General features: G+C 26.6%; 2 protein-coding genes across 5 annotated transcripts; both read right to left on the bottom strand.

Moving 5' to 3' along the window:
• Positions 1-64: 64 nt before the first annotated feature.
• Positions 65-5,624, bottom strand: LOC136979056 (glycoprotein-N-acetylgalactosamine 3-beta-galactosyltransferase 1-like). Of its 3 annotated transcripts, none has more exons than XM_067274957.1 (3): positions 5,439-5,624; positions 4,632-5,368; positions 65-1,589 (listed from the first exon to the last, which is right to left on the bottom strand). In XM_067274957.1, the coding sequence occupies exons 2-3, from the start codon at positions 5,328-5,330 to the stop codon at positions 1,272-1,274; spliced, it is 1,017 nt and encodes a 338-aa protein (XP_067131058.1). In that variant the 5' UTR covers positions 5,331-5,368; positions 5,439-5,624; the 3' UTR covers positions 65-1,271. The 3 variants fall into 3 exon arrangements, with proteins under 3 accessions (XP_067131058.1, XP_067131057.1, XP_067131059.1); XM_067274958.1 differs by having other exon boundaries at positions 1,399-1,482; positions 1,550-1,589; positions 4,632-5,624; XM_067274956.1 differs by having other exon boundaries at positions 4,632-5,624.
• Positions 5,625-8,921: 3,297 nt separating this feature from the next.
• Dpck (Dephospho-CoA kinase) lies at positions 8,922-21,481 on the bottom strand. 2 transcript variants are annotated; one of them, XM_067274907.1, is made up of 5 exons: positions 21,451-21,481; positions 20,804-20,915; positions 19,091-19,294; positions 16,739-16,826; positions 8,922-9,325 (listed from the first exon to the last, which is right to left on the bottom strand). In XM_067274907.1, exons 2-5 carry the CDS (start codon positions 20,913-20,915, stop codon positions 9,031-9,033), a joined length of 699 nt encoding a protein of 232 aa, XP_067131008.1. In that variant the 5' UTR covers positions 21,451-21,481; the 3' UTR covers positions 8,922-9,030. The 2 variants fall into 2 exon arrangements, with proteins under 2 accessions (XP_067131008.1, XP_067131009.1); XM_067274908.1 differs by lacking the exon at positions 21,451-21,481 and adding an exon at positions 21,359-21,395.
• Between the last annotated feature and the right edge of the window lie 1,086 nt (positions 21,482-22,567).

Here is a 22,567-nt window from a genome sequence, read left to right as displayed (position 1 = left end):
TAACAATAAATGTTACAAAATAAAACAAAAAAAAAACTGATAAATTTTCTTATTCTCTGTTCTGTTTCACGTATCCCTCTTATTTACATGTTAAGATGACCCCGTTTAATGCTGTTTCGTTTAGCGCTCTGTCATCTAGAAACGCATCTCCCGCGTTAAGCGGGGTCTTACTGTACTTTTGGGTTAAACTCCAGAAACCAATTATTTTGGATAAAAAATTTGATATGGAAGTTGTATATGTTTACTGATCAATTTAATTTATATTGTTAATCACACAATTATAATTTTGTATTTACAGTATATTAAAAACTTTAAATTATAATCTACACACTATTCATTTATTTATAGCAAAAGTGATATACAATATATAATTGATTAAAATAATAAAATGAGATTTTTAACCTACAAAAATTCTAGTTTTTAAATTTTAGGTAGCAATGCTATAAATATCATTTCAGATGAGATGTAAAAGTATTAATATGTTTCATTTTATAAAAACTGAAAAATATCATTAAACTGTAGCAAAAATTTTTGATTATTCTATTTTGACTTAGAATTTTATTTAAAAATCTTTAGAGATGTATTTTATCACCATAATTAAATACTTTATAAATTTATAGTTTTGAATCTCAAATGAATTTTTTTTATATAGAAAAAATTGTGAAGGTAATAAATCTTTCCAAAGTCATCATTATAGAAAAAGTTTGGTTCTTTTAATACATATTTTATTTGTATGTGATCACATTAATAAGATAATGCTTTTTAATAGTAAAATGTGACTGAGTGAGCAATTTTAATCAATCAGATATCCTAGATATGTCTTGAGAATAGATTTATATATCTTTAGTATCACATGCAGACAACAAAATGTAAGAGTATACTATATTTTATAGTATAACAAAACCTCCCAATTCATCATCTATATATATATCAAATTCTTTTCTCCTTTTAATAAATTTTACTGATATTCATTACTTAAAGAACTATTTTAATTATTTGATATTTTCAGATATTTTTTCAAAATTTTATATCATCACTTGATAATTATTTAGTCAGATTATTTAAATGAATGGATGTATCATTTATATAATCAGTTTTTTGTTTTATATAAAAATAAATATTTAATTACATACAACAATAACAATAAAAAACAATTGCCCTAACGTTTCTTTAAATATTAATAACATTTGCTGCCCAATAAATTTAAAACTGTATATATCACAATGCCAAATAGATAAAAGAATATTACTCTAAAATTTAGTTGTAATATCTCACGTATCAAATATCTGATTCCAGAATTTATAAAAGTTATTACTTTTACCAGAATGGCTTGATCTTGAATGATTTTTTAATTTTTCTTTAACTTCATTTAAATTTATAAACTTAATAAAAGGTATTCCCACATTTTTATATGTATCATTTATTGAATATTTACTTTGAATATTTGTTTCTGGAGGTAGTTTGTTTCCTAGACCTAAGGGACTGTTGTAAAATGGTTTTAAGTGATACATCATATATTCAAATAAATACATATATGCAGGATAAATACCATGAAATGTAATTGCATCATTACTACAGCAATTGCTCCCCTAAAAAAAGAAAATAAGAAAACAATTGTTAAAAACTATTGTATAAAGAAATCAGGTATTCTTTTTACATATGATATATACTTCATATATTATATTATGCATGCTTGTATATGTGTGCACACAAATATTTGAAATGATGATATTGCAACTTTCTCCTCATTAAAAGCATAAATTTATAACTTACATCCAATTTATGTTTATTAATTTATTATTCTTGAAAAACTAGTATAAGAAATATACTAGTTTCACTGAAAAAAGGCTAATTATAGACAACATTTATATATTCATATTTATGATAATTAATATATTTTTTGTTATATTTATAATTCTAAAAGCTAATAAATGCCTTTGAGAAAAACATTTTTAAATCAACTTTTTTTAATAATTAATGAATACAAAGGTAGCTTTAACTTCTAATAAGATCCTAATAAATTGATCTTAATATATATATATATATATATATCAGGTAACCAAATAAATACTGTTGTTTTTGAAATGAGGGAAAAAAGCTTAATTTTTTGTTTAAAATAATTTTGTTCATCAAAATATTCACCTTCACATTCAATTACTTTTCCAATGGGTTGTTGGCAGTTTGAAAATACCATTTTTAGCATTAAAAATTGATTTGCTTCCTCTTTTATAGCTGCTTGATTTGTAAATTGTTTTCCATGCATATGATTATCCAAAGATAAAAAAATGTGATAACCTGACAGAGATAAGTGAGCAGAATAGGAAGGATAAGGTAAAAGTTCCCACCCCAATTGCATTATTTTGTTTCTTGTAATCACTTTAAAGTGTGGGTGAATGTTGTCTTGTAAAAACAAAAACACTTCGATGATTCACTAGAGATGGATGTTTTAGCTCTAATTTCTCATGTATTCTACGCTTGCTCGTTGTACAAATCTGCTCTAAGGGTTTGGTCAACGTAGGCCTACATAGATTTTTTTTTGGGAGCCATTCAAATCATTTATGAAAGTAGTATTTTCAAACTGTTCAGAAAGTGTAATTGAATGTGAAGGTGAATAATTTGATAAATAAAATTATTTTAAATAAAAAATACAAGCATTTTTATTCACATTTAAAAAAAAACAATATTTGATTAACTGATATAATCAATGTATTAGGACCTGAAATAATTTAAATTATGAAATATATGCATGAATTTTCAAATTATAGTTTCATTGATCCAATCATCTAAAAATTAACAAAAATGTTATTTGATATTTTGTAACAAATACTATGCTTTCATTGTTTAAAAATAATATTAAATTCTAATTCAATTATAAGATATAATTTTTAACTTTGTGTCAAGAGAATATTTTTGGTAATTTTCCTATTTATCAATATATTTTTATCTTATAATTTTACCTATTCATTTTTATCAATTTAAAACAGATAAATATTATTCAAACATTCAAATCTCTAACTTCATTTCAAATTACATAAATCAGAATCTAAAAATGATTTAAATACTGTAATGCAAAATTTATTATTTAAAAATATTATTCTCAAATCTACATTTATTCTGTTATTCATTTATATCAATCATGTTTTTCTATTTTCCAAATAATTTTGTAAATTTTTTTCATTATCTATATATCATACATAAAAAGAATACCAATTATTGATAAAATATATCATAAGTAAAATCATGAAATAATACCAAAAAGCAATATTTCTTTGAAAAATTATTCGCATATATTTGAAAATGGACATAAAATCAAAACCAATCATAAATGCTAGCAATGTAAAATATTAATTTTGATATCAATGTAATAAACATATTATATTAATTCTCAAAATATCTACTTGCAATGGACCTTATTACACTTATGTAGAGTGCCTTCTATCAAAAACTCTGTGAAAGTTTGGTTGGCATCAATCTATAGTTTGATTATTTATTGGTATCACTTTTATTTTATACACATGCAGGCAGAAAGTCAATGAGTTGTTGCATCTATTGCATGTAATGAGTTGATGCAAAAAATAAAAGAAATTAAATCTAAGTCTGTTTGTTTCTTCAAATTTCCATTAGTTACAGAGTTCTGCTATTCAAGCAAACTACAAATAAAATTAGGTTTTCAGAAACAATTTCTTCTAGCACATGTAGGCGAGACAGAATTGTAGAGATTGATATTCAGGTAATAAATGTTTTTAAGATAAATGATGGCAATAAAGTAGTACATATTACCTGACCTTCACTCTCACTTTATACTTCATAGAATTTGATATTATCCAATATCTTGAACATGGTATAAATAAACAAACCAACTTGATGCCCATCAAAACTTAAGCTAGATGGCATGGAACTATGCATGAGCTCAACTGCAAGTGAAACAAGGTCCATAGACACAAGACATTCAAAGTCACAGAATTTACATAACATTAGCAAATGGCCAAGCAAGTTTAATAATGTTATGTAAATTTATTTTTTCATAGAGCAAATGATGGTAAGCAGACTGGCACACAATACATGAAAATGGATACAATCAGCTATACTTTATAGATATGCTGAAAGTGCATTGCATTTATTTTTATTGCATCAAAAGCGAATATCAGGTAAAGAGCTGCAAGAGATTAATAGATATAAAATTACGATAATAGTATGATGTTCGTATGAAAGATACAGAACATTTATAAAGAAATTTAAAAGAAAATAGACAAAACATAGAATAAGATTTTAAAAAGTAGCAAGTAGCAGTAGTATACAATAGTAAAAACAAAAACAAAGATAGATGATATAATTATATGAATATATATTAAATATATAAAACAAATTTTAATATTAAAAATGTTCTTTTTATGAATTATTATTATAAAGTAATACCATATGATTTTATGTAGTTATTAAAAATTTTGGGTCCATTATTACATTAATTCATTATAGAATTTTAGCATTTTTATTATTATTATTATATATTTAATAACAAATGTGAAGTTTGTAAGATTTTATTATACACTTAATTATATTTAGTGATGTCAGCATGTATGCACACTTATGAAAATTATATAATGCACAAATTAGCTACAAAAATAACCTACCTCACTGCTTAAATATACACTTGATCGCCAATATGGATTAAAAATTGAAGTGAAGCCCGGTATCAACATTTTTTCTATAGGAAACGGATTAAATCGTCCTCGAGTTTTTTTATCTCTCGTGTCGACAGGAAATACTTCAAATTTTTTCATTATTTTTCCTATTCCGACATCATAATAGTTAGATGACTTTTTATCTCTATCAAAACACTTATTTCCATCAGAGTAAATAGAAAACAACAATTTCAAGGCACCATGACTAAGTACAATACCAGCATCTGCTGTGTTGTAAATATTTGAAAAGTCCTTTACAGGATGTCCAAGATAATAAGGATGACTGCTGTTCAAAGAAGCAACATAATATCTCAAATTTTCAACAATAACATATGTTTTATCATCAACAATCACCATCCATTTAATGGAATCCTCATATTTTATCCACGCCGATACAAACCCTTGACAAAAAGCTTGAAACGGAATTGGCGAAACTTTTAAAACAGGAATTTCTTCGTCGACAAAACTTCCAAGATTTATGGCAAAATTACAATGCTTAGCCCAAGTCTCTTTAACGGCCATGGCAGTTTTATGCGATTTAACGAATATCATACATAAAACGGGGATCTTTTTTTGAAGATACGTTGCTTCCATCTCAATTGCATTTTGTGCAAAGCTTATATTTTCTTCAGGAATGGCTTTATGCATTAAACCATTTTGCTTTAGCCATTTTCCATAACTGGTATCTACAAGAGATGAAGAATAATGATTAAATGACAGAGAAAACTTTACAGTTTGTTCATACTGTCTCCATACAAATGCAAATAGAAATCCGGAGATGCAAGCAAAGATAAATAAAAACATCCGACTCTGGTATATTCTGGAACAATCGTTTATACAGATCATGCCGAAGTCTTCGAAGTAGTCACATTTATAAAATTATTCCATTATAAACTTTTGAGATAAAATAATAACCTATAAACAAAAAATATAGTGGTTAATAAATAATTAATTGTATTACAAAAATATGAGTAAGTTTCAATTACCATGTTTATAAATTTTAAACATTTATATAAGTATTTTATACTGTTATTTAACCAATCAATTTAAGGCTTAAACATAAAACTATGAAATTTAAGCATTAAATTAAAACAATTTGTTTTAATTGAGTATGTTGAGTATGATAATGATTTCAAATAATTTGAATTAAATATATAATTTATTAAAATTATTTAGTGAAGTATATTTATTAACACGTATAAAAAATAAATAAAAAATATTTTAAAATTTTAATCATAAATTGGAACAATAAATCTCGGTTAAATTTAAAACAGTCGTTTATTGGTGAATTACATTCTAAATTAACCAATTATGAAACAAGAATGGGCCTCAAAAAAGAGACTAATCCCTATAACTAATTCTCTCGTGTCTAAAAAAACAAATAATAATAAGAATTGCTATAACAAATAAATATATTTTGTTAACAATGGCATAGTAACGCATAAAAAGAATTTTCTGTTACGCATTGTTCCAAATACATAAAATAATTTCAGTTTCATAACGACATAGTTTCGCTTCTCACTTAAATATTTGTATCTTAAAGAAAACCACGAATTTCAAAGTTTCGAACAAATGAATTAAACTTTGATACAATTTAACGTTTGATAGTTAAAAATGACAATATTTGATCACAGAAATCGCGCCAATTAATACATCTGACAATGACCGTTTTTAAAGTATTGCAAGAATAAATAGAGGAAAAATATAAATATACTGTATATGAATGGTACTTACTATTGTATAAATTTACCTTGCGACTGTAATATGATAAATGTATAGAATCAGTCATTGATCGAGAGCTATGCTCACTTAGCGACGGATACATTTTATCGTTTAATAATTCATATATATATAAATTTGATTAAAAAAAGGTAAAAGATTTCGACAGATGCATGTTTAGCACGCCACACGAATGTAACTAGTTATACAACTGCCTACCCTCTTCCGCTATACACTGGATGCGAGTGTAGAAGTGGATGACGTCACAGACGAGTTTTTAAGTTTTTCAGAGTGGCCAGGTGCAGAGAATTTTAAATTCCATATTACAAAGTTGTATAAAGCCAAAATCAATTCTTTCAAAATATAACGTTTTTCATAAGAACTTGGACGATGTTACTTATTTTAGATTATTATTATTTAATAGTTACGTTTTCGTCACGGTTGAAAGTACTTTTCAAAACATTTTATAAACAACACACACACAAAAAAACGTACTGGAAATTTATTTTTATAAAATTCACTTAGCGTAAAAATATACTGGTTTTTCAATTTTCAGCTCCCTTTTTTTGTGTGTGTGTGTGTAGTGGATTGAGATCATAAATAACTACAAAACTATTTATAACTAAAGTATAATTGAGTTTTATATATTTAATTTTTATATATAATAATTTTATGATCAATTCGAAAATACAAATTCATCTAATCTGTTTTAATCTAATAAAACAAAAGTCGTTTTTTTAAAAAATAATTAGCTCTATTATTCTTATTCAAAGTTAATTAAAATATACTGCGAGTGAATCTGAGGAAACTGATGAAAGATTCCTTAATAAAATTTACCTAGAAAAATAAGGAATCAATTTTTGTTCAGTTATTCCTTGACACGTGTACATGTATTTTGAACCATTATTAATTTATTATTAGTTATTTAATACTTAGATACAAAATAAATTTACCGATGCCAAGAATATGTTGTAAACTAAGTCGTATATTTATAATTTTATTAAATAATAAAATCTGAGGTAAAAATTTAAAAAAATGTATTGCACTTTTTTATCAAATAATTTTATAAATACAATATAAAAGTAGATCAGTTCTTAATCAAAGTGGAAATATAGTTCAAATATTTTCAGTTCTTGCTACGAATGACTGATTTAAGATCTCATAATATAATCCAGATGTTCTAAAAGGAAGACGTAGAAAAAAAAAAAAAAAGCCATTGACTCAAGTGAAATTTAATCCCTTTACTTCAGAAATACAGTATATTAAATCAAATAATAACTTAAAAATACCCTATTTTCTTAAGATTGACAACAGTATTAAATTGTCACTTAACTAAGTAATATAACATCTGGGACTAATTGTGATTATATTATATATCACTACTGTTACTTTTATTCATTTTAGAATAAATAAAAATGGATGATTTTTTTTTGTTTCACCCTGCAGAAAACTAGATTTTAGAGGAGACTTTAGAAGAGGGGAAAATAGGATTTGGTTTATATTGGAATAGCATCTTTTTCTTTTTGTTAGGTAAACATTTTATTTTCTTTTCATTACATATGGTGATAAAGATATGGCACCAATTTGTAATATTTAAACATATATACTCTATCTTCTTCGTATAAAGATGCCAAAATTTCTTTAGCATTCAAGAATTTTCATTATATTACCAAATTTGAAAAATGACTAATTTAATCCCATCCTCCATATTATAATTTTACTATATTTTATATTAATTTAAATTTATAATATTTTAGAAGTAAATAAATGTATAGCAAGGTAATAAAACAAAGGATAAAAAGAAGCAAAAATCTTTGTTCTTGATCTTAACTAACTAGAATTTAGCTAATGCTATATTGATTATAGATAACAAAGGGAAGAAAATGCTCTGCAACATATACGAAAGCTACAAAGCACTTACACAAAACAAAAATGTTATCTATTTTAAGTGGTCATATTACTGCAACAGCAATTCTCCTAGAATTTAGTCTATCAATATTCTGAGTATAAATTTATTCTAGTAGTAAACATATGTTGAAATAGACTCAATTTATTCATTTAGATTTAAAATATTAGCTAATGTATCTGTGTTTCTAAAAGTCAAAAATTTTATAATTTGATATTTTTCTGTATAAATCCATCATTCGGAATTATACAGTATAGATTATTCGTTCGTCATATATTTCTTTCATTAATTATAGTTATATATGAGAATATTTAAAGATATTAAATCAAGCACTGACATATTCTAGTAAAAAACATTTATTAGAAAAACAGTTTATTGAAATATTAAAAATGTATAAAAATATATTTACAGTAGATAAAAATTTGTAATATATTCCTTTCAATTACAAATTTGTATATAAAATACAATAAATGGTCCTCTATAAAGTATAAAACACTGATAAAATTTTCTCTTAAATTTTTTTGATGAATCATCAAAACTGCAAGTTATTGTGAACATCTGTAACAAATCTATATTACTGCATCCACAGTCATATATATATATATATATATATATATGAGGATTTTGTTCATTACAAAAATATAAAATTTAAATTGTTTCTTTAATTAATTATAGTTTCAAAAATAAGGTAAGTTATAATTTTTATACAATTTTAATCAGAAATTAGGAAAAGTTTACAATCATTTTATAAACAAAAAATCCAACTGAGCCCATTAAGGTAAGAATTACACTTAAAACAATAAACCTCACTTTCCAATGATAATTACTTGATTTTAATTTTTCAATTATTTCTGCGACTTGTTTTTTAGTTTCTTCGTAATTACCAGAATTATCAATAACAAAGTCTGCCATATTACATTTTTCTTTCAATGGCATTTGAGCACTAATACGTTGAAGTGAATCAAATTCTGAAAATCCATTTCTTCTCATCAGTCTAGTTAACTGTTGATTTTCATCACTAGAAAAATAAATCATTCATTTAAATAGGAATTCTACTGAAATAATAAGACATTAATAAAAACAAACAAAAATTTTCACACACAATTGTTCAAAGAAATTTTTTCATTTTTTCATGATTTTTACAATAAAATAAGTTTGTGGACAGTTATGAAAATTAATGTAAATGTATTTCATATAATGATTAAGTGAAAAGTGTCAACTGTGTTTACTGTTATACATATATTACTTTCCAGATATTACAGACCATAACATAGAGAAAGTATGGTGATCAGTCAAATTTTGATGCCCCCAGTGTTTTTGCATTTCTTAATGTTTTGATGCTTGAGGAGCCCAAACATGTAATTATATATATATATATAAAACCTTACAAAAGTCTGTGTAATGATAATGTAAAAAAATCCCTTATGAAATTGTGTGTTTTTGTTTGTGTGTCAGTATCTATTTTGCATTATATCTCAGGACTAAATGGACCAAATTTGAAACTTGGCAGGGTTATTTCTATATATGGGGCATTGATGCTATTAAATTTTGGTAGTTAAAGGTCAAGAGGGTGGAGAGTGAAAAGATAAAGGGGGTTAGACTTAATGAAAATTTTACTGGTTATTGGCATTTGCAATTTTTTTAAAAACTTCTCTATCCTCAGAATTAAGCTTTTTACCTTTTTATAATAGTTAATGATATGAAATATTATTTTAAAATAATTTTCTAACAGATTTTAACATTGCACTAATGTGTCTTAGGAGTTTTTAAACTTAAATATTTTTTAAACAGAGAAACTTCTCATAATTCAACAAAATTACTTCTCTTCAGCTTTTGCTATTACTTCAAATTAAAACACTGTAAAGAGAAGTCTGATAATTTAAAATTCTCAGACTTCCTAAGGTTTTATAGGACTTCCCTTAACCTCCAGTTCAACTGTTGGGAAAGTCAAGCAAGAGACGTTGCCAGATTATTTTTCTTGTTGACAACCAGACTGTTTTGTTTGTTAAATTCTTTAAACCAGCCACAAACCTTCAGCTCAAAATAGCAATTCTATTTTACAAAAAGAAGTCAATAAAAGAATTGCTGTTTTCAGCCTGAGGTTTATGACTGGTTTGAAGTTCAACAGATGATGTTCTAGTCTTGTCAAGAAAGAAAAATACAAGCAAAGCCACATCAAAACAAATAAGAAATACAAATTTTACTATTGCTATTATTATATATTAATAGTAATAGTATTAATGAGTCATGAAATTGTTTCATAAACAACAAACTAGACAATAATGCTGTAATGTGAATGCTACAAAAAATTATGTTTACATAAAAATATATATGTATGGAGAAGTATAAAATATTAAATGTCTTCTTTAAAATTAATTTTTAAAAAAGCAAAGTAACACATGAATGCAGCTAGTGATAATTCATTCTGTATCATTTGATCTATCCTATTTAATTGAGGAATTTGTATAACAATGACAATACATTTTACTCACAATATATATAGTTTTTGCCATTAAATCTTTAAACTTTTTATTTAAAATTTATAGACAATATCAGTTTTAACCATGTCATTTAATTAATTATGTTGCAATAAATTGTTAAAACTTCACTTCATTTTGATTACTCCTACACTATAACTTAATAATTACTTTAATATAAATCATAAATTCAATTTTAATTACTTTTTTCTTCAGCTATTGTTGCTGTATGTTAATAGAGTTACTACAAATCTTCATTTATGTAGACAAATCCTCATTTTGAGTAAAAATTACTGTCTGCATACATTTTTGTAAATTCCCTATTTTTTCTATAGTGAAGTAAAAGTATCCAGTGACTGGATACTTTTACTTACTTCACTATAGCAATATCCCATGTAAAAATGGGAGATATTCTCTATCGATAGAACATAGCATTAAATTTATAATTCAGAAGTTGGGTACCTAATCAATTACATTGGCAGTTGAGTAGTGTTTCCACTTCCAATATTATATTTTTAGTATCTTTTTTTGCTTTTATTCCTAGTTTCCAGTTTCAGTTCTGATCTTCATTAGAAACCAGTAATAATATAACCAATAATATAATATATAATCAATAATGCAATATTATATAAAATACCATAGTAGTTGAGTAAATCCAATTGTAATCCAAATAAAATATATTTACAAAATTTGAATATCATCACATATATCAATTTCCAAATTTAAATATTGCCATTATATTGACAATAATTATGTCCAGATGTAAATTATGATCTACAAAGATTTCTGAAACTCTGATAAAGATATACAGTAATAACTCAGTTTTCGTTTACTTCGGTTATTGTTGTTTCAGTTTTTGTCGATTTTTTTTCACGAAAAATCTGTCTCGGTTTCGATCGATTGCCTTGGATTTCGTCAATGTGCCCAAGTGATATCACTACTAATTTTATGAAAACAAAGGGTGACCCACATGTTTTCCAGCTCAGTGTGACATTATTTCTCGTTGTGTGAGCATTACCCCGCGACGGCCCACTGTTGGCCAAAGTTTCCATTCCCCGAACACTGAGTTCGGACGTCGGTTTGCACTTCACCAGGACAGGTTGGCTGCGTGGAGTTTTCTGGGGTTTCTCCACGTCTGTAACACCTGAATAGGGGTCAGTTACCCTTAAACAGACCTCCCAGAAGGCATTACCCCCGCAATACGACCATCATAAACGCACAAACTACTATTACATGACAATTACATCACATTTTACCACAGAGCTATATAGGCTAGAAGCTCATGTCCAACTAGCTTCTACAAGACAAGACATTACCCCATGCGACTGGCCAAACAATTCCATTGCTTTCCTTTAGATTAGCCTTTTATATTAATTTCTTATTGTATTTAACATTATATTAATTCTCTATAAAATGTGTTTTTGGTATGTATTTTGGAGTGTCTAGAACGAATTAATTGAATTTACATTGATTCATATGGAAATAATTGCTTCCATTTTCATCGGTTTCGGATTTTGCCGATTGTTTTCAGACAGATTATCAACAAAAACTGAAGTATCACTGTATTTAGAAACCTTCTGAAAAAGTTTAATGTAACTACAAGCTGCCCTCATTTTATGCTGGCTTGGTTTATGCCATTAACAATAATGCTGGTTTCAAATTTTCCCCAAAATATCTCAAAAAATTTTTCCACAATTTGTAGAATATTTTTTGCAAATGCTAAAATGAAATATTTTTTCATACCTAGTGGTAGCACTAGGTATGAAAAAATATTGGTAGGAACAACTTTGCTTTAATAATGATTCTAATCAGTGTTGGTTTGTTTATTATTCTAAAGTGTTTATTGTATTCATGCTATTTCACCATTTTAAAGTGAAGTTATTATGTAATAATAAGAATAGAAAATGAACAGCTGTGTCAAATATTGATAAAAGGAAATAAGTGAATCCAAATGTCTAAGTTGTCAAGAAATCATGCCAACCCTAACTTTAGAAGATAGAATAGAAATCATTTGCCAAATGGAAGTGGTTGAGGTTGGCCTAATGTTTGTAGGGCTATAAATTTGTCTCCGTTAACTGATGATCATATGAAAAATGTAGAGTAAATAAAAGTTCAATGCAACAAGTTACTAGAATAAGTGTTTGTAATGCAAGGGAGCTATATCTCATGGTAATTATTACTATTCTGAATGGAAGATTTAAAATAAAAATATTTCATTGAGTCAGTCTTATCACAAATATTCAATAGTTTAACATTATTTTTGTATTTTGTATTAGTAAAAATTTCAGTGCATGCTCCTCTACTTACGAATGTTCAACTTATGAACTTTCAGACTTGTGAAAAATATGACTGTATGTATAGAATCTAAGTTTTGCATGAATTTTGAAGTTCTCTTACCACTAATGGGATAGCATTGAAGTCAGTCTTTGGTCAGTAATAAATAATTAATGTGGGCTTATTTCTATTGCTTATTATCAATTTTTGTTTTTGCACAAATTCTGAGACTGCGACTTGTGAGGTGGCATTGAAGTTGGTAATGTTGGAGAAAGGGTGTTTATCATTATTGTTTGTAATTTTTATAACCTTTTAAGATTAGTGCTCAAAAGTGCATCCAAAGTATAATGGTAAAGCTAGCAGTGGAGAAAAATGTAAGAAGTGTCACTCTATTACCATGGAAATTAAACTGGATATTATAAAATTAAGTGCATTAAGTGAAAAAAACCATTTTTGAAATACCTGCTACTAAGTGGTAGCAAGTGGGTAAATGAGCTGGTCTTTCAATGTATTCTATTAAATACTTTGAAAGACCAAACACTAAAAATAAGTGGTTAGTCTGTGCACAAATGTATTTTCTGGATTAGTTTTTGACTTATGACAGAATCTCAAAAACTTAACCTGTTTTTAAGAAGGGGAGCACCTGTGTTAAATATAATTTATTTTTATTGAAAAAAATATATACATTCATGGATGCTGGAAACATATTCTTATTTATTCCATAATAAAATGATTCATTTTGTGTTGATTTATGCTGTCTCCTCTAGGAATACATCACTGGCAGTCTGTAATTAAAAAAATTATAATAGGCAGATAACCTTACAACTATGGCATCTGTAATCTTTCTGGAGTTTGTTGTTATTTAATATGATCAAATTATGAAAATTATATTGACATAATTTCCAAAATTTGAATATAATATGATGCATTTTATAGTTTTCTGTAGATACAGTATAATCAGCCATTTTCTTAAAAATGTATTTTTAGTAAAACGTTTTAAGAGCTCTTTTGACAAATACTGCTGAATGCTTATTGCCTTATTTTATTTGCATAAAAATAATTTATTTGAAATAAATGACATTTTTAAAATGAGAATATTTTATTTTTCAGTACGTTCATAAATAAAAGTTTAAAATAATTAATTTCTTATTGTATTTAACACTATATTAATTCTCTATAAAATGTGTTTTTGGTATGTATTTTGGAGTGTCTAGAACGAATTAATTGAATTTACATTGATTCATATGGAAATAATTACTTCCATTTTCATCGGTTTCGGATTTTGCCGATTGTTTTCAGACAGATTATCAACAAAAACCGAAGTATCACTGTATTTAGAAACCTTCTGAAAAAGTTTAATGTAACTACAAGCTGCCCTCATTTTATGCTGGCTTAAAGTTGTTTAAGTTGTTATTAAAAATAAAAAAATTATATCAGTCAATTAAAAAACAATGCATATAAAAAATATCAGAATTTTAACTCTCAATCAATTTGTCAACTTCAATTTAATATCTGATTTTCTTTGATCAAGATAAATGTTTTATTTTGAAGATATTTCAAAACAAGCTACAGTAAAACTCCAATTATCTAGATGCTGATTATCCTGATAAAAATAAATAGGCATGTATGTGTATGTATTATATATGAATGAAAAGTGATTTTTTTTTCTAAATGTAAAAAATAAACTACATTCATTTGTAGGTATATTTCCACATTTAATATTTTATTTAATGTAATCATGAACATATGTACAGTACATAACAGTGTGTTTGGACAGAAAAAATGATTATTTTAAGCAAAAATCCAATTATCCAAATATTTTGCATATCTGAATGGCTTGAAGTCCCAGTTAATTTGGATAATTAAGTTTTACTGTACATTAAAATTAAGAAACATTTTTTTTAAAGCAATGTAATTTTAAGTTTTGTTGTTTTTCCTTACATTGGAACTTTTTATAAGTATATACTAAAAATATATTTTTTTTCCATGTTGTGTCAATAGAATCAATATTTATCTTTTAAATATGGTTTAATTATTTCTTTAATTAAAGAAAACAAAATATATAAAGTCAGAGGTTTAATTTCATCTCAAGAATAATTAATTTTCAAATATTAAATAAGTTGATCATAGATAAATAGTAATCTTTATTCAATATAAATAAATCCATATATACTATAATAATTAGATCTATAGTATTTTGACAAAGTTTTTTGAAAAGTTTTTATAAGTAAAGTATTGTGGTTTTTAAAGTAGAAAAATATCATTAGTTACAGACGATAAAGAAAATCAAATTTTTTATATATATTTAATTAATTATTATTGATTAATCAAAAATAATCAAACGTGTCTTCCATCCAAAGAAAATTATAAGTTTTTATTTTATGTTAAAATATATTAATATTTCTGAAAAATTGTGTCTTCGAAAGAAAAGAAAAGAAACGAAAATACAAAACACGGTTTCCTCAAGATAGGAGGAAAATTATTATAACTTCTATCATAAAAAAACTTTAAGCATTCATAATGTTATAGCAAGTGAATAAATCTTAATTTCTTATACAGAGTGTATCAGAATGACGTTTTAAAATTTGGAGGAGTGTAGAAGATGAAATTTTGAACGTTTTGATATAAGGAACCCATAGCTGGAAATGTGATATAAAGTTTCTACAGCGATAGGAAGTGCTTGACCGCTTTTCACTTTGGTAGCTACCCTTCTGTCACGTTATTATTCTTGACTTCTTCCTCTGGGGTTATGTAATGTCCCTTGTGTACGCAACACCTGTAGGATCAGTTCATGAGCTTACGGAGTGCATCTTTACAGCATTTAATACCATCAGAGGGGAGCGTGGCATCTTAGAGAGAGTGAAATAAAACATGGTTCATCATTGCACATGATGTAACGAAGTTGGTGGTCATCACATTGAACATTTACTCTAAAGTAGTGCAACCACTGATTCGATGTACAGTTTGATTGTACTCTACTGTTTTGTCAATAAAACTTGTCATAAATACTGTATTCTGCTGTTTCATTCAGCATACAAAGCACAAAGTGCAAAGGGCTGTAGAAACTTTATATCACATTTCTAGCTATGGGTTCCTATGTTATATTAAAACGTTCAAAATTTCATCTTCTACAGTCCCCCAAATTTTTAAAACGTCATTCTGATACACCCTGTATATAGACAGTTTTTAACTTCAAACAACTTTCTCTTTTATACAGTACTTTCAATACTCTTAAATAACTTTTGATACACCAAATTTAGACTTTCATACTTATACAGCCAAACAAAAATTTTGAGATATCTTGAATTGGCACTTTCTATCAGTTTTTGGTTTTAGTAATGTCAAAATCATTTGTGAAAATCAATTTTTAGTGCCTTTTTTTTATATTTAATCTATAGTTTTAACATACTCACTAATGCTTTATGCATTGTAACATATCTATTGTGTAAAAAATTAAAATTTTTCTACATTAATAAGAAATGCTATAATTTTTCATTTTATCTCTCCAAGAACAGTAATCTCTTTACATCATACAACTTGATTTTTAGAAACACATTACACTCAAAAGTTGGAGATTGCCTATATTTAGACTTTCAGATTATAATCATATGTATAAATAAAATCTGTAATTTTACAGAAATAATTTATTTTTTAAAAGAAAATAATGGAAATGTACATACCAACTGACTACTACTACTTTGTGTATATATTTTGTCATTTTTCCACTTTCATATAAAAGAGGCAAGTCCAACATAACAAACTGATATCCTAAAAAATACAATGAGAAAACATATAAATTTTCTTGTACTTATATAATTTATTAAAACTGTCAAAAAATATACTAATCACTACAAGTACTCATATAATACAACATTTTAAAATCTTCAATTATAAATTTAACTATATGTCATTTACAATTCATTACAAATACATTTTATATTTATTTTGAAATTTATAAAATAATTATATACATAAAATTATTAAATACAAAGTTTAGCTTTTTATTTATTTGTTATTCAATAAAAAAAACATAATTAAAATATTTGTATTAATCTTTATAAAGAATAAGAATTTTTAATAAGAACAAGAAGAAAGAAATAATTTTTGTTCTTTTATATGTTCATGAAAATTATTTCATTATAAACAATTTAAAATATAACTAGACATCTAAGTTATTACAATCTTGATCCCAAAAATGAAATATTAATTTAATGGATAATTTAATACCATCAATCTTATAAATTAATAAATTAAATAATTATATAAAAGATTAATTGCATTAATTAATACTACCAAAATTAAGAATGGATTATAATGAAAAAATATTACTATATGAATTAAGGAGAATACTTATACAGTATATTATAAATATCTTGAATAAAAAAATATTTTAAAAATTGTTCTTTTCATTAAGAAAACAATATGTATAGTTCTACATAGACTACATGCTTGCCAATCTGACTTCTCAATTTTTTGACACATTCCATTAGACTATATGCTTTTTGAAATACATACAGTAAACTTGTAACATCAAATGTAATAAAGGATTAAGCTTACAACTACTGTATCACTGTACATAATTTCACAACAACAAAACAGTGCAGCTCCAAAAAGAATCAGTGCCAAAGGGCAACAAGTCATGTCCAAAAATTGCCTTTAGGCAGATAATCAGTCACTCTGTCTAATCTGGCAGCTCTATCACAAGGAATAGCCAGATTAGCAAGAAACTGTGTGAAAAACTCTTGAATGACATGTGATAAATTTAGTTGAACTTCAAACTTAGTAGGCCTACTAAATGATTCAAACACTAAAAACATTCCTTAATGATTATCCATCATTGATATCCATAAAATTTCAACTAACAGGTAAGGATTCAGTGGTATCTTGAATGATAAGAATCACTTATAAGCTAAATTTTTCACGACAATCATTCAATAATCTATTTTCTTTTAAGACACAAAGAGACATATAATAATTTTGGTATAAAACTCAGTTTTTACTTGAGTCAGAACCAAAGCAACTCCTATGCAGTCCTACAGCCAGAAATAAATCATTATGGGGCTACAGGGACAAGCTGAAAAAATTGACTGGTATTTTCCAGCCAGCATAGGCTTACAATTTAAAATTAAAACCTTACTCACTGTTTTCAACAAAATTAAATTTTAAATTGTGAACTGAGGTTCCAGTTTAAAAATCAAAAGTGATCAACACTAGACTTACGTCTAAAAGTAAAAAACAAAAGTAGCAATTACTTAGTTTACATGATGAAAGCAAAAGCATATATTATACATACTACATATAGGCTCTGCTAATCAAGCTGAGAGAACTTAACCAAATCTCACATGTATAGGAAACAAAGCTGTAGCTACGGTGGGCTCATAGCCCACTGTAATTTAGTTTTGCTCCTATACATATGAGATTTGGAATAAATTCTAATACTTTAATATTTTCAGAATTAATTTTCTTAACTAATAAAACAATTTTAATTTTTTTTATTAGTTAACATTAAATGTAAATTAATTTTGGAACAACAATTTTTCTGGAACAAAATTTAGATATATATTTTTATGATCTAGTATAAATTTTTATGATATATCACAAACTACATAGACTAGTAATAATCTACTAGTAATACTAAATGTAAATGCCCTGCATAATCTGTAAGTTTCAATTTGTATTCATTGTCCATGATTATATAATTATTTTGTATTGTAATTCCATAAGTACAATCACATTATTTTTTAATGAAATAAATTAAAATGTATTGTAGAAATTTAAAACTAAATTAGGTATCATTCATAATATTGTTAGTTTGTTTCAAGGCAATATTAAGCATCTTAATATCAGTATTGGCCATTGAGAGAACAAGTATTCAGAGAAACAGATGAATGAAAATAATGACCACAATGTCTTGTATTATGTTCATTATTTTCATTTAGTGGAAAATTTTAGTTTCTGAGAATAGCATATTATATGCTTAAATAGTTTAATTTTAGAAATTAAACAGGAGTTAAAAATAAAATAAAATTTACCTAATAAAAACAATTTTAGACATTCCCAAAAAATTGTTTTATAAATTTCTGGATGAGTAATAGAATTTAGCTTTTTTCTTAATTCTGAATTTGAGAAAATAATTTTTCCTAATTTCTGTCTGTCAATCATTCCATCTGGTAAAATAACCTCACTCCCAAATTCATTTTTAATTTTCTTCCATGCAATAGTTCCTGGTTCAACAACTGTAATAAAAGAGTTTTAGAGTAAAAAAGACATTAAGTTTTAATATTCAAAAAGCTTTAAAAATTAATCATAATAATTATTAACTGTTTCAGGATGATTAAAGTTGTTATTAAAAACAATATTAAACACTTAATGAGTTGGACATTTAATACTTGAAATAAGTTAAAGAAAATCTTATGAATAAAAAAGAAATATTCTAAACAGTATAAATAAAATTAATAATAAATAAATGTTTATATATTGGGTTGTTCGGAAAGTAATTTCGTGTTTTTATTACTAGAGGAATTAGATGTATTTTTGCCAGCCAATTTTATTTTAAACCACATTTTCATTATATACTTCGACAACTGACATTTTAAGACAGTAAAAAATTTTGTTTGATTCTGTACAATTGTTTTTTTTTGCTGATCCATCAAGTATGGAAAATCGAAAGCATCATTTTCAGCATATTTTGCTTTTTTATAACTAAAAAATCAAAATGCTGTTCAAACAAGAAAAAAACTGTGGTACATGTTTGGAGATGTGTTGAGAGAAAGACAGTGCCAAAACTGGTTTACAAAATTGCGTTCTGGCAATTTTAATATCGAAGATACACCACATTCTGGATGACCATTTGAAGCCAATGAAAACAAAATAAAGGTACTGATTGAAGCAATATGCCATATAAAAACACGTAAAATTGCTAAGAGATTAAATCTGTTAAATTGAACCGTTTATTATTACTTAAAACGAATTGGTTTCGTTTCAAAGCTCGATATACGGGTTCCACATGTTATTAACAAGAGATGCACTCTATGGTTGTATTTTAAAGAAATATTTTTTTGAGCTTTTACCAGACAATTTAACAATTGATTTGAAAGTGTACTGCCATGGAGCAAACAAATTGAGTAATATCATCAAACAGAAAAGGCCAGAATTGATCAACAAAGTGTAGTGTTTTACCATGATAATGCCAAATTTCACACAAGTTTGGTAACTGGTCAGAAACTGTTATAGCTTAGATGGGATGTGTTATCACACAAAGCATATTCGCCAGATCGGGCACACTCAGATTATTACTTGTTCCGGTCTATACAAGTTTTTTTTTAACTGTAAGACATTTACTTGAAATGACAATATCAAAAATCACTTGGATCAGTTTTTTGTAAACAATGATCAAAACTTTTATGAATGTGAAATCATGCTACTACCAGAAACAATGACAACAGGTATTTGACCAAAATGGTCAATATATAATTCAATAAAATATTTATTTATTATAAGAATATTGAGTTTATTTTTCTATGGAAAAAATGAAATTACTTTCTGAACAACCCAATATATTGAGAATATATAAAGAAGAAGATTCAACCGAATAATTAGATATCACATATTTATATATAAATTTTAAAAGTCTTTCATAATAATTTTGAATTTGGTTTTCAAAAATTAAACATTTAAATTCAAACTGTATCAATATTTTTTAAATGAAGACAAAAACCTTGCATATTATACTTTGATTCCTGTACCTTGTCTAGCAACGACATCCGAATCAATAACTTTAATGCCAAATTCTTGAAACATAGATGCCACTGTACTTTTTCCCGTAGCAATTCCACCTGTCAAGCCTACCAAAAACATCTGAAAATAAATTTGTATTAGAAAATGTTTAAAATAATTTTGAAGATTTATTTAAAAAGTAATATCAGTAAACATTTTGCAATGTAAAAGTTAAAATATTAAACTATTCAATTTCAAACAGCTGAACAAGTTTCTATCAAGATTCTAAAATGAACTCTGATATTAATTTTTAGTTATAAAATAAAACTGTCTCATTTAAATACTTTTAAATTAAGATTATACTCTAATACACCATAAACAATTGATACAAGTTTTTTAAACCATAGATTGCAATTACATTAAAATGATAACTGATTGCCTTAACTTTTTAACTTTTATTTAACTAATAAAAGGTAATTACACATTAATCTATTTCAAAGATATAAAATTAGTCATTTTCCTCATAAAATAAGAAACGTATTCATGTTATAAATTACAAATTGTACAATAAATGTAATAATTACAGCTTCTTCATTGTATTACGAATCATAGTTAACTTAATATGATTTACAAATTACATTCGTAATGGTACGTAATCAGTATCGTATATACATACGGTACACGTAGAGGTAAAACTTGCGTCCTCCCTTTCGTCTGGAATATTTTCCTTTAAAAACTCATAAGTGTGATTTTGGAATAACAGGTGGCGCAGCCAGTTTACTTACAAAAATTTCTGTCTTTCGTTACAAACAGATGGACGCGTTGCCTAGTAAAGCGGCTTTAACACAGCCGGAGAAAACGAGCTATATCATTGGCTTGCTTATCTGAGTGTATTAATTAAAGCCTCTTTAGCCATGTGCCCGACATTCGTTCTGTTACATTAATAGAAGCGCTTTGTTCTGTCTGTTGTGCTCAAAAATGAGTAAATATGCAAATTTTAATTTCAAATTCGACGGACGAATCTTCAAATAAGCGTGCAACAACAAGAGAATTACAAATACGGAAACATTTAAACTACGTTTAACGTTATGCTTCTGAGTTCTGAATCATCGATTAGAGGAAACGAACACCTCTAAAGCACTATATTCTTTTTGTTCGCTGAATACGCCCAATATCCAGCGCCGTAACTAGCCTTTTATGCGCCCGGTGCGAGCATCTGTAACTACGCCCCAAAACTATGACTCAAAACTTGGTCCAGGTCGTTTCTGCGCCCCCAGGGTCTACGCCCTATGCCTGGGCACCGCCCTAGTTGGCACTGCCAATATCACCACCTGAAAGGCTAGTCTAGGGGTTTCCAATCTTTTTTATACTGCGACTCCCTTTACAGGCTGTAATTTTTTTGCGACGCACTTCTAAAAAGATACCCGCGTGTAGCTCTAGCAGATATTAAAATTACTTTATTATTCAAAGAAAACTCCAAAGAATGTAGAATCTTAATAATTATTATTTATTAGAAAACATATGAGTACATTAATGAGAGGTGAGTTGCTTTTCTGATATTTTATTTGTACATATATATATATGTATATATTCCTCCTTCCCTTTATTTCTCCACCCTTTGTTCCCTGCTCTCTTTCTTCTGGAAACTTCTCTCAGCGGGTGGCAACGAACTGGTTTTAAGACAAAGAAAAAGGATAGCCTGCAGGGGCTAAAAGAGTGATAGACTGGCCACTTTTGGGCCGAGACGACGAGCTGTGAGGACGTGTTTAGTGAGGTCTCCAGGAATTTCGCGC

Source organism: Centruroides vittatus, unplaced genomic scaffold (genome assembly GCF_030686945.1).
Source record: "Centruroides vittatus isolate TY-2023 unplaced genomic scaffold, ASM3068694v2 contig_575, whole genome shotgun sequence".
NCBI lineage: Eukaryota > Metazoa > Arthropoda > Arachnida > Scorpiones > Buthidae > Centruroides > Centruroides vittatus.
The sequence above is the reverse complement of the archived record's forward strand: the minus strand, read 5'-3'. Positions and strand labels throughout refer to the sequence as shown.